This window comes from Microcebus murinus, chromosome 13 (assembly GCF_040939455.1).
Source record: "Microcebus murinus isolate Inina chromosome 13, M.murinus_Inina_mat1.0, whole genome shotgun sequence".
NCBI lineage: Eukaryota > Metazoa > Chordata > Mammalia > Primates > Cheirogaleidae > Microcebus > Microcebus murinus.
This window is the reverse complement of record NC_134116.1, coordinates 69882516-69899318: the sequence shown is the minus strand read 5'-3', so window position 1 is coordinate 69899318 and position 16803 is coordinate 69882516. Positions and strand designations below refer to the sequence as shown.

At 40.3% G+C, this 16803-nt stretch overlaps 1 protein-coding gene across 3 annotated transcripts in view; it reads right to left on the bottom strand.

Annotated features, from left to right (window-relative positions):
• DCLK1 (doublecortin like kinase 1) overlaps positions 1 to 16803 on the bottom strand; it is a 322579-nt gene that overhangs the window by 32302 nt on the left and 273474 nt on the right. For all 3 annotated transcript variants that reach the window (XM_012748079.2, XM_020290423.2, XM_076009485.1), the window contains 5 exons: positions 15642 to 15788; positions 5421 to 5554; positions 3600 to 3677; positions 3138 to 3234; positions 578 to 658 (listed from right to left, as the gene is read on the bottom strand). In XM_012748079.2, the coding sequence (XP_012603533.1) occupies positions 578 to 658; positions 3138 to 3234; positions 3600 to 3677; positions 5421 to 5554; positions 15642 to 15788 (537 nt within the window). The remainder of the gene's footprint in view (positions 1 to 577; positions 659 to 3137; positions 3235 to 3599; positions 3678 to 5420; positions 5555 to 15641; positions 15789 to 16803) is intronic.

Below are 16803 nucleotides of genomic sequence, written 5' to 3'. Positions count from 1 at the left end.
TCACCGCCCCATGACGGTCTGGCCGTATCAGACCTTGTTCCTGGGGGGGACAGGGCTGGCAGGCAGTGGTCGTCTGACACAAAGGCATGTAGCAATCTACAACGGTTCCTTGTCATCTAGGAATCTCTTTCCTCTACGGTTCCTTAGGAGCCGTTCGAGGGCCACATTTCTAATTCAGACTTTCTAGTTTCTTCTGTGTGGTCACCCTGCCTCATTCTTTCCAGGACTATCATGCAATTTGACAATGCGTGGACCATCGGCTGGCTTTTCATTAGCTCACGTGGATCGGTCAGAACCAACTGCTGCCACCAAGACAGCCTGCAGCTGGCCTGTGCCTCTTCCACCCCGCACACCTGAGGGAAGCCCGTCCCATCAGAATCAAATGAAACAGGTACATCAGACGCCCTGATGGGACAAGTCAAAGATCCCGTCACTGTCTTGGCGTATTTCAAGAGGTAGAGAAACAAATCCAAACACAATACTTTAAAAAGGAGGTGATACAGCATTAAAAAAATCTGCAAATGATTTTTAACAGGAGCAGGAGCAGCGAATACAGGGAAGGGCGCCAGTCACTTACATTAACCCAGGGGTGCTCGAGGACCTGCATGGCGGAGAATCGCTGGTCAACATCCACCAACAGCATCATGGTGATGAGCCCCTGCGAAGAGGAACATTAGATTCCATTCATCTCACTTTTACGGTGACAAGCTGGCCATTTACAAACGCAAGAGTTCTCTTTTACCTTGGAAAGGTATTTGTAAAAGCTCTAAATCTTAACTGTATCAACTCCACTTACCCGTGGCTCCCTGGGTAACACCTTCAAAGGCTGAAGGAAAGGGGAGCATTTGGAATGATAAATACATAGCCTGTGGTTGATTGAAAAATCAAATTAATATTAAAGTCAACTTCATAAAAATGTTTTTTAGTAGAAAAGGAACAAATTATATAAGCTAAGAATTAATATTCCTTTTTTTATCTAGGATTGTGCCCTTTTAAGACAGATTTCTTAATTAGTTTAACACCGAAGTCACATTTTTAAGATACTTTAATTAAATTTTCACTTTGTCAGCTGAAATAAAAAAGAAGTTTTTTGTTTTTCAAATTTCAAGACAGCATACTTAGCTTTGAAAGAAAGGAATGAGGAAAGACACAGAATTGCCCACAGCTAGTTGGTAAAAGAGAGAGAACTATCCTTTAATAGCCAAATAATTCTAAGGAAATGTGTTAAAGCTGTCTTAAAATTTTCCAGACTAATCAATACAAAGAAAATAGAACTAATAAGAGGTAAATAGTTTGATGATCCTGAAATTAATGAAACCTCCCCATGAGCTCAAATTGATTTGGACCAGGAAGGCACGGCTTTGGTCTCAATGATGAGCATGTCATACTTTGTCCACTTTGGATTAGAAGTTACTAAGTAACAAAAAGCTTAGATATCCATTATCAAGTTCCTAGGCTCTAGTACTGCTTGGGATGAGAATGATTTATTTTCACTGGTGTACAGAGTCCACTTTAGCTTTCGTCATTCACTTTCTAACTTGGACTGGGACTTATTAAAGCAACTACTGTGTGTGATACCTTTTGCCAGATGCTGGGCAGGTGTAGAAGGTCCTATCTGTCACAGCTATGAGCCCTCAGGTAAGGAGTGATGGCATTGACAGCTGGGAAGGTTCTGGAAGCACCTGCTCACTGGCAAAAACACCTCCACCTTCACCCCTGCACCTGTATCGTCCCCTCTCCTTCCACCCCTGCTTTTCCTCTGACACTTCTTTCAATTTCACACATTTTCTGGCCCTAGGCAGATTCACAGACAATTGAAGAAAATGAGAGACTTGTGCCCAATACACATCATTTTCTATGCATAGTGGTCAAGTCCAAGGGGTTGGGTTTAAAATTGAACTCAGGCTCGGGCAAGAGGAAAGACAGGCACATTGAGCCGCCAAAAGATAATTATTTCTCAACATTACATTTTCAAAAATTTGACGTCAGCATTTGAAGGCATAATATAAATTTAAAAGACAGCAATGAAAAGGTTTTCCTTTTATTTTCCAAGGTCTACTAATATCTCATTGTGAGATTCATATAGTTTTCTTAGAGGTTGACCTATTATGACCATTTTTTTAATGTGGTAAAATATACACAGAATTTACCACTTTAACCATTTTTAAGTGCACACAGTTCAGTGGCTTTCGGTACATTCACACTGTTGTGCAGTCATCACCACCATCCATCTTGGAGGTTGAGCTCTTAGTTTAGTGGATAAAAACCATATGCCCCGTTCCCCTTCGCCTCCAAATCCTGGCTGTCTTTCAAGGTTCAACTTAAATCATAGCTTCCTCTAAAGTCTTTCTTGATCATTTCAATCTACATTGAAGTTAAGCTTTCTTCCCTTCTATTGATTAACTGATTTATTCACTCACTGATATTTAATATATTTATTCATTTATTCAATATACATGGAGCACCAGTTAGGCACTATCATAATTTAAGCACTGATGATACAGCAATGAAAAAACACACAAAAATCCTTGCCTTCACAGAGTTTGCATTCTAGTGTGGTGAGTTTGGAAATGAACTCTACAAATGAGACCTACCCACCTATCTATATTTATCCGTTTCTCTAGAGGGGTAGACAGATATAGACAGGTAGGCAGATGGTATACCAGATGGACATAAGTGTGTTGGGTGCCATAGAAAAAAACAAAGGAGAGCAGGAGGATAAGGCAAGCCAGGTAGGGTTTAAGAGCTGCAGCTGGAAACAGGATGGCCTGGGAAGGCTTCACCAAGAAGATGACATTAAGTTCAGATCTGAGACAGGTGAAGCAATAAGCCATACAGAAATCTGAGATGGGCTCGCTTGGCAAGGGTGGGGCACAGCAAGACACAGCAATGTCACTGGGATGACGACAGAGGGAGGTGACGCCAGTGAGGTGGAAGCACTTGGTAAGCACTTGTTGGGATAGCTATGAACAGATGACTTTAGACTGTGACATCTTAGAAAACCTAGTAATGACAACTAAAATGTGTACCGAAATCATGTTTATGATGACATGAGACTCTTTGCACACCATGATTTGGAATCACCAACTCTGTAAGCCACACAGGCTATAGGGAAGAGGAAGGCACCAAAAACCTACCTTTGCAGAATCAGAAACATTATCCCAATATGGAGAAGGAAAGTCCACTTGCCCCATCAAAATCTGATCAAAAAGCACCTCCTGGTCATCACCGCTTCTGTTTAGGTGAACAACAGGGAAAACACAAAGATGTCAACCCAGAGAATTTCTCTTCATTCTTACCCACTGGAGCCCCTCCTTTCCCCGTACATGGGTAAAATGTGTGTTTTTAAGCAATTGAAAATGTCAATATGGAACCGTTTTGGTAAATTAAGAAGGAATGAGTTTTTAAACTATATGAGGGAAATTTATGGGAGGCATATAAATGAGCATGCACAACATGGAAAAAAATAACAGGGCTTGCAAGTAAAGTTCTTATGTTCTTTTCCCGCTCCAGGCTCCTTTGTGCAAGAAGGGAGAATGGATCATGCAGAGAAAAGAGAAATGCTTTGTTGGTGTTGAATAGAGGGTTGCTGCCCGTACCCACGGAATGGAGGGAAGCCACACAGCAGGATGTAAGTGATCACGCCAGCTGCCCAGATGTCCACCTTGAGGCCATATCTGGAAAAGTAAGTGATGTTACAGTTAGCAAAGTCAGCCCAGGGCAAATTACGGGGCATGGTAAAATCCATGACTATTCTATTCCAAACCAAAAATAAAAACAAACAAACAAAAACCCCAAATGACAAACACTAAACTAAACCCCACTGGCTAAACAGAGTTTGAAGAAAGAATAAAAAAAATAATAACGATTTTTTAAAAAACTAAGGCACATGAATAAAAATCAAAGTAAAGCATGCCTGGGCCCCTATGTAAATATCCAGTAAACAAAGGGTTTCAGCAAAAAGTTTTATTATTTGAGATAGGGAAGGATCCTTGAGATGATCTAACTCCCTAATTTTAGGAATAATAATTATTTAGAGAACCTTTTCCAATGTATAAAGCATTGCCACACATTGTTTTATTTTGTTTTCCCAACAACTCTGCAGGTTGGAAGGGACAAGTGTTGCCTACCCATTTCACAGAAGAGAAAACTGAGGGTCAGAGGGGCAGGTAATTTTGCTCAAGATTACACAACCAGTCAGTGGCAGAGGTAGGCTCCAGCCAAGGTCTTTAGGAACCCCCCAAATCCTCTTTCTGCCCCTGTACCACTCCCAGCAGCTGTCACAGGTTGTCCCAGCAGAAAGCATAGCTGTGGTAGGTTAGGCAAGTCTCCAGATGTGGGCTCCCAACTCACTCACATTTTGAAGAATAGAAAAGTCCTCACTCCCTCTCATCTCACTTAGGGATTTCCCTAGTGGGATTCTGTTCTTACCTGTTCTGTATTCCTGCCCTTGTGGTCTAGGGTACAAGCAACAAAACTCTTGCTACTGAGTCACAGGAATAGAGCCACCTAGATGCCCAGGTGTGGGCTGAAACTGCTAATGAGAAGCAAAACGAGGGCTGCCTCCCCTGGGCACCCTGCCCTCCCCATACCTTCTGCTTAGTGACAGCACCTCAGAGCCCCACCCATGGCTCTTGGTGAGAAACAGGGCTCTTTACTCAAAGAGCCATTGACTCAGGCTGATCTGAGTTCAAATCTTCACTCAGCCACTAACTAGTCATGCACTGACACGGTATTTAACTGACCAGAGCCTCAGTTTATTCAAGTGCAAAATGGGAACAGTACCATCTATTGGAAGAAAGAAGTGAGCAAATGAGTTTAAGGGCTGGCATACAGCCGGTGCTTAGTGAGGAAGTCTATCCCACCTTCTCCCCGCTTCCTAGGGTGGAGATTTTCATTCATCTGATTCTGTGCACAAAACCCAGCAAATTCCCAGTGGTCCTCTGATACCTAAGGGTGTTTGCACCCCACAGAAAATGGATGGGTCCCCAAGAGGGACAAGAGGAGACTGGGACTGGAGGAAGAGGGCGGCTGAGAGAAACAGCCACAGTAGACAGTAATCATTGTACACAGTGGTGTCTGTTTCTTTTACCTCCAAACACGAGTTAATTACCATCGTTGCGTGTTTCTCTGTTAGTCCGAACATTTTCTACTCTGAGGTTAATGACTTCTGTTCTATCTTTAATAAAGGCCAAATGGAAGTCTTGCACAAGCTTGCAGTAATTGGCAACTTTATTGGGAAGATAGAGAAAATGGAGCCTACTGTAAAAGTTAAAAAATAAGATAAAAATAAAAAAGGAGTGAAATAACCCTCATAGCTAATTCTGTCTGCATGGGACAGAGAGGTACCATTTTTCCTATTCTCGAAGAAGACAAGTTCCTTTGCAAGTATCGTGCTTAAACGGCAGAGAAGCACTTACCCAGTCTCTGCAATGATTTCCGGAGCCACGTACGTTGGGGTGCCACAGACTGTGTACAGGGGGCCGTCTACAATGGTGGCCAGTCCAAAGTCACCCAGCTTCAGTGATTTGCTGCCATCTTGATGCTCATACACCTAAAATCAAGGTAAAAATCACAACTGCCTGAAAATCAAGGGCTCAAAAGCTTTTTCTTGAAGAGATGAGGGACGCTGGTTTAAATTTAATATATAAAGAAAAAAATCAGGCAATAATACAAAGATGTACATAAAAATATCTTTCTTTGGATTACAATTAAATTGGAAACATGACGAACACCTGGCAAATGGAAATTCTTTAAATAAATTATGGTACATTCCTATAATGAGAAGCTACATGACCATTAAAAGTGGTGATGTGGGTTTGTATTTATTGAAATGTATTATGTTTGGGAAGTGAGGATAGCAGTTTTCCAATTGTTTGTATAAAATGTCCATTAGAGGAAAAAAATATGTGTAAGGAAAAAGTCTGAAAGAACACAGTGTTGTTGTGTCTGTCTCTGAGTGGTATGATTATGAGAGGTTTGGGTTTCTTTTTTCCTTTTGCTTATATGCATTTGATGTTTTCTACAATTAAAATTGATTTGCATCATAAAATGAAGTATAGAATGTCTCTAGTGCAGTGTCTGCCATTCACAAAAATAATTACCTCTTCATTCCAATTTATAAGCAGCTTTAAAAATGCAGTTTTTTAATAACTGAACAAAAAATAAACCGCTACACATATATTAAAATACTTTATTTTCAATGCCCTACATTTCCAACAGGATCTATTTAAATTTCTCAAATTAATAATTGAAAGGAATATTAACATTTCATTTCACCTGTGTCAGTTTGGAGAGATTTATCGGGTGCAGAGCCAGCATTCTGTCCAGGTGTCCTTATTAAGGCAGTAAAAGTCTCCAGTCTTTCACCCAACAAATCAAGAGATGGATGCTTGTGACTCTAGGCAAGTATTTATACTCCTTTAATTCCAGCCATGATCAAAACAAATGGATCTGCTCTAAAAAGTATGCCAAACAACTTTTATTTCAAAGAAAAGATGAAAGGGCATTCAGAATTCTAATTCAGTACCCTCTGTAAGAATCACTAGGAAACAGAAAAGAAAACTTCAGTAAAAGGCTAGTGTTTCCAGAAAGGGCAATCTTCGGGAGATGCCTCAAGGAGACGGCAAAGTTTTCCACGTACATCAAAATACTTGATCCAGCAAGTTCAGGCTTGTGTGTTCTTGTGTTATCACTCTGTGATCATCTGTTACTTGCTGCACAGTTTGAAGCTCTTGCACAGCAAGGCACATCTCCGTGCATCAGGCTTGGCGCAGCCGTTCACACGCCAGGCCTGCCTTCCTCTGGAAAAAGTGGAGTAGCTTTGCATTCCACTGCAGCAGAAAGCGCAGATGTTTGCCCGGCTACGCTGCAGTATCAGCAGTGATTATTGGGATCCAGCTGTTTTGGCAGAGGCAGACCATCAGATCCTCCTTTCTGGAGAGACTGCATCTTTTCTGGGCAGAAAATGTTCTTTTACATCTTCTCCCTACTCGTAACATGGAGTCTTCTCCCCAAGGGCTCGTGATCATGATCAAGTTTGGGCTGCCCTTGGGCAGGTACCCAAAGACTCGTGGGGTCACCTGCATGTGGGTTGCTAGGGCAAAGACTGTATGTGTCCCCTCACAGATGTGGCTTTGCCTGGTTGTCATCTGGGACGGACTATTTTTTCCCTCACTAATGAAGCAGCTGTCCAGCCCCGGTCACCATAAACAGGTTTGTTAGAAACGTTGAGGCATCACAGCCGCAAAATACAAAGTTGTCCCTGGCCTAAATGTTCCCAGGCAAAAGAAATTCCTAAATTGTAGTCTTAGCATGGCAGCCACTCTGGTCATTCAAATGACACACAAATGATTATCAGGAAAAGAAATCTGAGATGCAAACATCTAGCAGATCGTCTAGTTTATTTCCGAGGCGGAACAGAATTGTTTACTTCCTCAATTCCACTTTGTTACCAATGACCTTTCTAAAATGCAAAATAATCTCTTGCTTTGATGTTCTGCTAGGACCAGACATTCATAATGTATCCTTTGTGTGGTGGTGCAGATTTTGATTTCTTCAACCCCAGTTATACAGGAATTTTGTAGCTTTTTTCTAAATGTTATCTATATCACCGAACTTTATTCAAAAAGTTTGACAAAAGCAGAGGTTGGCAGATCCAGTGATAATTCATGTTTTAGTTCTGAACATGACCATGTAATTCTCTTTCATGTAGCAAAGGTTTTACTTTTGACCATCTCCATTTTAGTGGAAATTCCATCTAACATACAGCCATATACCAATTCTATTTAATACAGATGATGAATAAGTCCAAAGTTTCCATAACTAAGAAAAAAAAAGCACTACTACTAAAAATTCTACCTAAATTTGTTGCAACATAGAAAAAGCAAATTCTACCTAAAATAAAGAAAATGAGTGGCTAAAAATAATAATACTTCCCCCCCCCAAAACCCAGAACCATTTAAATAAAATACATAGAGTCTATAATTTTAATGTTCTTTTTCTCTCTCTTTAATCACCTGTACCATGGCCCCCTTTTTTGCTTTGAAAACCAGATAGTAGAATTTTCATGAACATAAAGAGGTTCAAGTGATGCTCAGGAGAGACAGTAAGAGCTTAGAGACAAAAGCTGATGCCACATAATTGAAAACATATCTAGACACAAGTACATGAGGCATGCTTCAGCAAAATGTTTTTGCAGGTGAACAAATGTCCGGGCCTCTACTTTGGAATTCTGTTTAACTTACTGTCAGGCAGGGCAGTAAACAAGGTTACTCGGGTTTTTTTTCTGTCAACGCTTTGGGGAGGATGGAGAGGAACGCATTCCAGTGTTTCTTCTCCTCCAATGGGAGAGCCCCTTTCCCAAGCGGTGTAAGGAACCACCTTGCAACTGGAGCTCACCGTCAGCACCTGCTGCAAGCTGAGCTATGTTCACCCTCATCTCTTACCGAGCCAACGACACAGGGGCATGCGTGAGGCCACTGGAAAATGTAACTAAAACTTTGCTAAAAATCACAGATTGCTAAATACATCTGTTTTAAGCACGCATGCGCAAACGCACGCGCGCTCAAACACACACACGCACACATGTACATCCTCCCAAAACCATCTCCAGGAAGTATTTTTCCAAATGGCAGCTATAAATTCACTTTGAACTAAATTTTTCATTAAAAGTTAGACATCGGAAAGGCTTCTAATGGGTTTACATTTAAAATGCCGAGTCCTTGGCTTGCACCACTCTCTGGATCAATACTGACTGTGTCCCTCAGCATTTCTCCTCGTTCTGAGCACCCTTCAGAAGGGACATTAGCAAGCTGCAAGTATAGCCTTGGACAGCCTGGTCCAGCAAAGCGGAGTTCTGGCGTAAGGAGAACCTTTTGCTATAACTATATTTTAAAGCCTCTATAAAACATGACCCACATGTAAAGTGGGAGTACATTAACTGTCAGTCAAGGAGTATTCACAACATGAGATATAATTTAATGTTCATCCCAGGCCCTTTAAATACTATAGATGTTCCCCCACATTTTAAACACCGAGGGGCTATTAAAGAGACGGGGATTAGTGCAAATTACCCAGTATGTAGTGCTTTCACTGTTTTAACTAAGCAATAAAACTGTGTAATTGTACAACACTAATTGAATGCAGCTACACATAATTGTGGGCTGCCATATGTATCCTATTACCATAAAGACTGTCAGTATTTTGTAAGCTACTCTTGTGATCATTGCAGATGGCTACAGTCAGAGAAGTTGTTCTCTAGGGTTTATTATAAGGCTATAAAGACATCCCATGATTTGACAGACTAAATGTGTTAAATGGCAACAATTATGAAAAAGGTTCCAATTAAAAGCTGAAGGCACATACTACCAAGAATAGATATAGTGAAAGGTCAGGTATGTAGATTTTTGGGGTGCACTGGGATTTTATGCAGGATTTTTCTTTTTTAAAGAAGGATTTTATTTTTATGTCTTTTTCATTTATTTGGGGTTTTGCACTAGCTGCAACTTGCTGAGCAGTAGATGCCTGGGCATATGTCTGACTTCCCTTGGATGGGAAACTGAGACCATTTGGAAAAGTTATTTGAAAAAATAAAACATTTAATATATGGTCATAAAATGCAGCCGGTGGCCATAAAATAATATGAAAATTCACAGATAACCTGAATCCAGGCAAATGGTTTCTAAGATTCCCATAATACAGCACTAAAATCTGACTAAAAGAACAGATGTGTTGGAACAAACATAATAATGTTGCTATCAATTCAAGGATAACCCTGTTGAATGAATCATTAGTAACCACTGAAATAGTTTTCACAGAGGCACTCAATAGGTACTAAAAATTATTTCACCAAATAGAATTGAACAAAAGTGGCATGAAAAAAGGTCAATTTACTTTTTTAGCATATATGGGATCCCTTTAAAAAAGACATTGATTTTCCTCCAGCCATGGTACATGGCCTTTATGATGTTTTCAAAGGAAAATGGATTAAATTTTAATCTTTAAGAAGTGAAATATAACATTTAAGCAGGGAATTATTTTTGTGACATACACTTTATGGCCCACATACTTTTGAATTAGATCTCCCAAAATAAAAAAAAAAAAAAACAACTCTAATAAAAAAAAACATTTTATACCTACATGTAAAATATTTATGAACTCAAAAGTTTAAATAATAAAAACAATGAAAGTTGTATGGACTTCAGAAAGGAGTAAGTCAGAAGAGAGGTAACAATATTAAAGGAAAAAATAAAATCGTTTTTCAAAGTGTTATATTGGAGATATCTGGGAAGATAGAGAAGTGAACGGAAACTCCAGGAAACCTGATTCTCACCCTAAATTTAAAATAGTCATAAAACTATCTAAAGAGAGTTCTATGCAGCTGCAGTGAGATACACAAAACACACACGTTCCGGATTCTGTTAGGAATTATACAACCTAGGATTTTGCCAAAACTGTGGGAACTCGATGTCATTGCAATTTTTTAAAATGTTATTACATTTTTGTCACATAATTATTACCCAATATGTCACCGGAGAAAAATTAGAAAAGACAGATCATTATACAGGAAAAGGATCTAACCTCACCCATAATCTTGACATCCGGAAAAATTAGTGCTCAATAAATGGCAGTGGTAGAAAGTTGACTATTTAGTATTTATTGCACTAAATAATATTTTGGGAAAATATTGTGTGTCTTCTGTTTTCCCTCAACTTTCACCCAAATTCAGAAAGCAGAATTCTGTTTCTAAACACCCTCAAAAAAGGTTCATTCAATTTTAGCTTGGACACTTACAATGAATACAAGCTACCTGTGATAAAGACCATTTAATTTTCAAACAAATGAAATTGTTAGAAAGTTTTTTTATTCCCTTATGTTAACCCTAAATCTTTGGCTCACTAATGTCTTCTCTTAAAGTTTTAGTTCAGCACTCTCGAATATAACACAAAAAAGTCCTCCTATCATGCAGGTGGCAGCCTTTCCGGTATTAGATGAGAGCCACCATGCCCCAGGTGGCCCATCCCTTCTCTGGGCCAACCCCAGGTCCCAGACAGGACATGATCAGGTTACTACCATAGGGGTGATGTGGTATGAGCCAGGCTGAGGACAATTTTGATGGCAACACTCTTTCATGGAAAGACGTCTAAGGACACATTGATAATTTTAGCAGCCAGGTCACCACTGAGACTCACATCCAATGAATAGCCTTTTAGGGGCCAACTAATAGCCTTTTGACCTGCAGCGAGACAAGTTTTCTCATCACCATTTTTCTACAATCATCAATAATACCAAATTACTCCAACTACACCAAAAGCACTTAGTCCACAGGGATTCATGTTTATCTCTTGTTAAATTTCATATTATGAAATTTTGAGCCAAAGGTACTTCTGGATCTCAATCCTGTCATTTGGTATAATACAGCTTCATTTCAAGTCACTGGTAATGCTGATCAGCGCAGGTCTGGTGACAGATTCACGGACAATCACTGGCTCCCCACCTCTGAGTAACCCCCAATCCATTTGTCAACACACTGTGGTGGCTCAAAGTCACAGTATAGAAGACTGGCTACAAATCTGTCGGTGACCTCTAGACACATTCTGTCTGTGACACTGGCCTTGTCTACCAGTGTAGTTAGCTATCCTATGACAAAACAGATTTATTTGAGTATTAAGAGTCATGGGATCAAGGCAGAAGGAAATCCGTTATTTTATGAGCCTGGTGTTGGCTTGAACTGGAAACTAAGAAGAGCTGGAGCACAACCTACGATCAGCACTTGGGGTGAACAGGAATAGCTGATTGCTGGAAATTATCCATTAAGTGAAAATGAGGCTCATGAGCTGCATGTGTCTCCTTGATGGGCAGCTAGGAGCAGGCACAGACACTTAGAGAGTTTCTGAAAACAAACAAACAAAAAATTCTGACCAAGAGAGGCAGTGTCTCTGAGAAACTACCTCTTCTAGAAAATACTGGGGAGTTTGGGAGGAAAAGGATTTTTGAACATACATTACTGTATTTGAAGAAAATTAGTGTAATTCTGGAATCTAATAAAAACTAGAGATGTAAATTATATTTTGGCCAGTAAGGACTTTAATTTTCATAAGCAAGTGGCATCTGTGTACACATTTTTTAAAAGACCCCCCCCCAAGCTCCACTGAAGAAACACAAGCATCTACTGATGGTTTTGCTGCCAAGGATACACTCTTGCCATCTAGTGGTGACTTGTGGGAACTGAAGGCATTACATTTTTGTGTTTTTTTTTCAGAAAAGCAAAAAGGTCCTTTAGTCTTAAATGATCATGGCATACACACACACATACACACATGTATACAAATACACATGCACACATACATACATAGTGGCTCCCCACATAAGCTGGGGAAGCACTGTGCTTTCTGTCCCTGCTCGTGAGGTTTATACTAAGGCCAGCATGAGTCCTCCATGTGACAGATGAGTTGGGAAATGGCTTAGGCTTGTCAGGTGGGCTCTATGCTCTATTCCAGGAAGAAGCATCACTCATTCACTCACTCGCTTATCTCATCCACTCTGACATCCACCTGTCCACATGATTGTTAAGCACCAGGCTGACAACAAGTAAAGCAAAAAGAACCACATAAAATCATGGACATGATTAACTTGGGGGGAAAAATACCCTTAGTAATAATACAATAAATAAATTTATAAGAAGTACTTTTTATTGAGCCAGTTCCCAATTTTCACCTAAAATTCGACTGGAAACATCACTGTAAGTTAAATATATTTTCTCATCAAAATACTTTGACCTGATCAAAAACTTAATCACTTGTATGATCACTTATATGATCACATAAATCACTTATATGATCAATATAGATCCTTAAGGCCAAGGTATATTTTTATGCAGTCTATAAGAATTAAAAATAAAAAATGCTTAAAGTTCTATGTACAGAATTTTACAACATAAAATAAAATCTATGCCTGAATTAGACATTTATAAAAAACACTTTGCTAGTTATAATAAATATTAATCACTTAGCTAGCAAAAATTTTATTATCAGTCTAACCATTAAGAAGAGTTTCTGAGGTCTTCTACTGTAATAGTAAATCAAAGTACATCATGAGGCCTTTTTATTTGTTTAGTAAGATTCCCTGAGGTAAGTAAATGGGTTCAAAACCTTTACATTAACTTTATTATAACATTTTCTGAAAATAGTCTATTGCTGTGCATTTTGCCACAAGGTAGAAAATCCATGTATGGATGAACAGTAAAAAATTTAAAGTAATGTCAAAAAAAGATAAAAAATGATTTTCACTACATATAATGTTATTGTTAAGCAGTTTTAGTTTTAGGGATAATTTAACTGTTATTACAAATAAAAAGGCAATAAAAAAGGGAACTAATAGTTATGCATTGTCTCTTTATCTTCATAAAATCCTTCTTGAAGGAGGTTTAAAGGAGTTAAGTAACTTGTTCAAGGTCATAAGACCAGCTAGTGGAATCGTGACCTACTTGGCTTTGAACTTCTGTCCATCCAACTATAAATCCTGAGTATGTGAAGGTTTACCTCTCTCTTATTTCCACGGAAAGTTCAACAGAATGTGAAATTAACAGGTCTCACGCTTAATTAGTGATGTCATCCTAATTTTGCTAAACCTATTCTACTCTTCTATTTTATCCTGTAATAGCTTTATCCCTGCAAAACTCCCCAAACCTCGCCCCCACCATCATAAGCAATGACTATAATGGAGACTAAATCTCTTTAGTTTTTCAATATAGATACTTTAAAACTATATTAGGATTGACTGCAATGGTTTCTCTATATATTTCAGATGAGAAAGGAAAAAGGAAGGAGAGATTTTTTTTCTTTTTGGGTAGTTTAAAGTTAAAATATGTTCTAATGAGCACAATACTTTAAAAATATCCTGCAATTTGTAATTTTAGTAAAAGTCCACTGCTGTAGTCATTTGCGGCATTTGCAGACATAGGTAACACGGGTGAGGAGCAAGTGAGCGATGGGTACACAAAACTGAACTGCAAAGAAAAAGGAGAAGGGAAATGAAACTTTTGATTTCCAATTGCTAAAGTTTTAGAGCTTACAGAAGTTTTTAAACAAAGGCCCAGTTGTAAGCCTGCTCCCGTGAGACAGTCCAGCATAATTCAGGACGCAGGAATAATGAATGCAGACGGAAGAAAATTGTCGCAGTTCTCGGAGGCAACTACGCAGAAGAGAATGTTTAGGCTACTGCGGACATGTGGAATTTGAGGTGCAATTAAGCCGGGGCTCTGTCATTTGACCTCGGCTGCCTTTACTAGTCAGTAGCTACAAGATTACCAACATAATTGCAATGAACTAATTGTGCACGTATTTATCTCGAATGCCTATCTTTCCTGCTGGGACGTCAACTCCATGAAGGCATGTGTCGCTCTCGTCCCCTGGCACATGGCAAGCACTGAATTAACCTCTCCCTAATTCAGAGTTCACTGCAGTCTAGAGGTAAGAGGCTGGGCTTTAGAAGAGGTCAGAAGTAGACTGAGATCTTGGCTCTTCTACTCATGAGCTATTACAGCCTTGGGCAGGTCACTTACTTTCAGGGTACCCAGTTTTCTTCCCTGTGACATGAGACAGTAATAGAATGTATCCCATACGGCTGTTGTGAGGATTAAATGAGATAATGACAGTCAATCCCTTAGCACAGGGCCGAGCACACTGGCTCTTCATAATAGCAGATTTTTTCAGCTTTTATCCGTGTAGAGGGAGCTGGGCTGCTCACTGGCTTTTAGACTTGCGTGCGCATGCAGACTACCTGGGAGAGCTGGTTGTGACGTGGACTTCTGCACACTGTCACCAGTCACCACATTCCCATCTGGCAGGGCTGCATCCAGGCCCAGAAAGTTGCATTTTTAACAGGCATCTGGGAGTAATTGTGACTCAGGGAGTCTTTGGACCACCCTTGGAGAAACACTGCTTTGGAAAGAGAATCTTCAATTCCCAGATTTCTGAAGACATGGGCAGACTGACAGGAGTCACACGTGATACACGATGCTCATGGGTGGATCATTTAAGTAAAAGACGAACGAGCATCTTCGGGGGAGAATTTCATATATTTCATTAAAATTCCAGCCTGAAGCGCCAGCGAAATTTATGTCACTCCCATATTTACTGGTGACAGTTCCCCAACCCTAGTCTCTGCCTCCTCCCTCCTTTCCATACTGTTCCCCTTAGTAACTGGGCTAGGAAATGACCCCTGTTTGCTTGTGTAGAGAACTCTCAGTATCTCCCCAGAGATACAGAGTTCACAGAAAGAAAACCAACTAGCCATTCTGTTTTTTGAAATCAATCTTCTTCATGATTATTTTTATGCCAAGGGGCTGTTGTCTTTAAAACCCATTATGATTTATTTCCCTTAGGTTTTAGATCATATTATTGAGATGCAAAGTTCAGAGATGATGAGAAAGTCTAAAATCCTTTCCTTTTTTTTTTTTTTTTAACCAAATAAAACCTTTCTAACATAAAAGTGTGGCATATAAATTGGCTGGGAATTAGCTTTTAAGGTAAACATTTTTAAGACGAAAGAAAATACAATACAAAAAAAGAATAGAAAGATCCGCATTCCCCTGGGAGTGCCTGGAACTCAGGATGCCCTGCAGTGGGCACTTCCCTTACCAGCAGGTTCTCTGGCTTGATGTCACGGTGGACGATGTTCAGGCTGTGTAGGTATTTGATGGCACTGGCCAGGTTGTACAGCATCCCACTGGCGTCTCGCTCGGTGTATTTGTTGGTGGAAGTAATGGCATCGAAAAGGTCTCCTCCCTGAGAACAGAGCAGCAGGCAGAGCAGCACATTAACAGATGGGCCAGCGGGCCACCTGCGACGCCACTGACGCACAAGAAAGGAAATGAAGAATGGACTGGAATCTTCAGGTTCCTGAGGGCTTTCCCTGCCACTTCCCTCTCAAAGCCCCCAAGTCTTTACGGTGACTTCTCTGCCCACGGTGCAAGCCAGCCACGTTTCCTCTAGAGCTCAAAGAAAGGAGTGGGGCGAGGACACGTGAGACACGTGGCCATTTCCACCGCCCCCAGCCAGGGAGGAGGAGGCGGAGCTGGGTCTCCAGGGAAGAGGCCTTGTGACACGTGGGCAAGCGGGAGGCACGTGCTACCTGTCTCGAACCGGCTGTCAGCTGAAGTTCAAGTTCATTATCCTAAGCCTCCCACAACGAGAAACAGGTAATGCTGCAAACTGCACGCTTAACAGAATGTTCTACTGCCTTGTGACATGATTGAGACACACACACGTGCACACGCACACGTGCACACACATATCCCCTTCATATTCCAGATTTAGCTCTCCGGGAGTGGGTGTAGTGTTTTCTTTTTCAATACTGCACCTCTTTGCAGGGAACAGAGAAAAGGACCAGAAACTGTCATTCCAAAGATGAGAGAGAAAAGGGGAGAGGGAGAGCGGAGCATGTTCACAGAAAGTTTCCTATGACTGTTATTCATCTGAACTTTTGCCTCCCTGGTCCTTGCTAACATGGTGCCAGTTGGTGAAACAGAATGATTTTAGGTTCCAATCTTGGTTCCATTCATTGGAAACCCTTTCATAGAATTCGGGTCTGATTTACTAACAGTATTTGCCTCATTTTTGCCTATAGTGTGCCAAACAGTTGAACACAGTAACCAACTGTGTCCATTTGTTACCCGATGTGTTAAGGGACTCAATATTTCTTAACAAAAGCAAAATGCAGCCCTTGTATATTTTCAAATATGGCCATCTGGCTCGGACCCTCTGCTTCCCTGTGCAATCTCCACTCTGGAGCTTTCTCTCT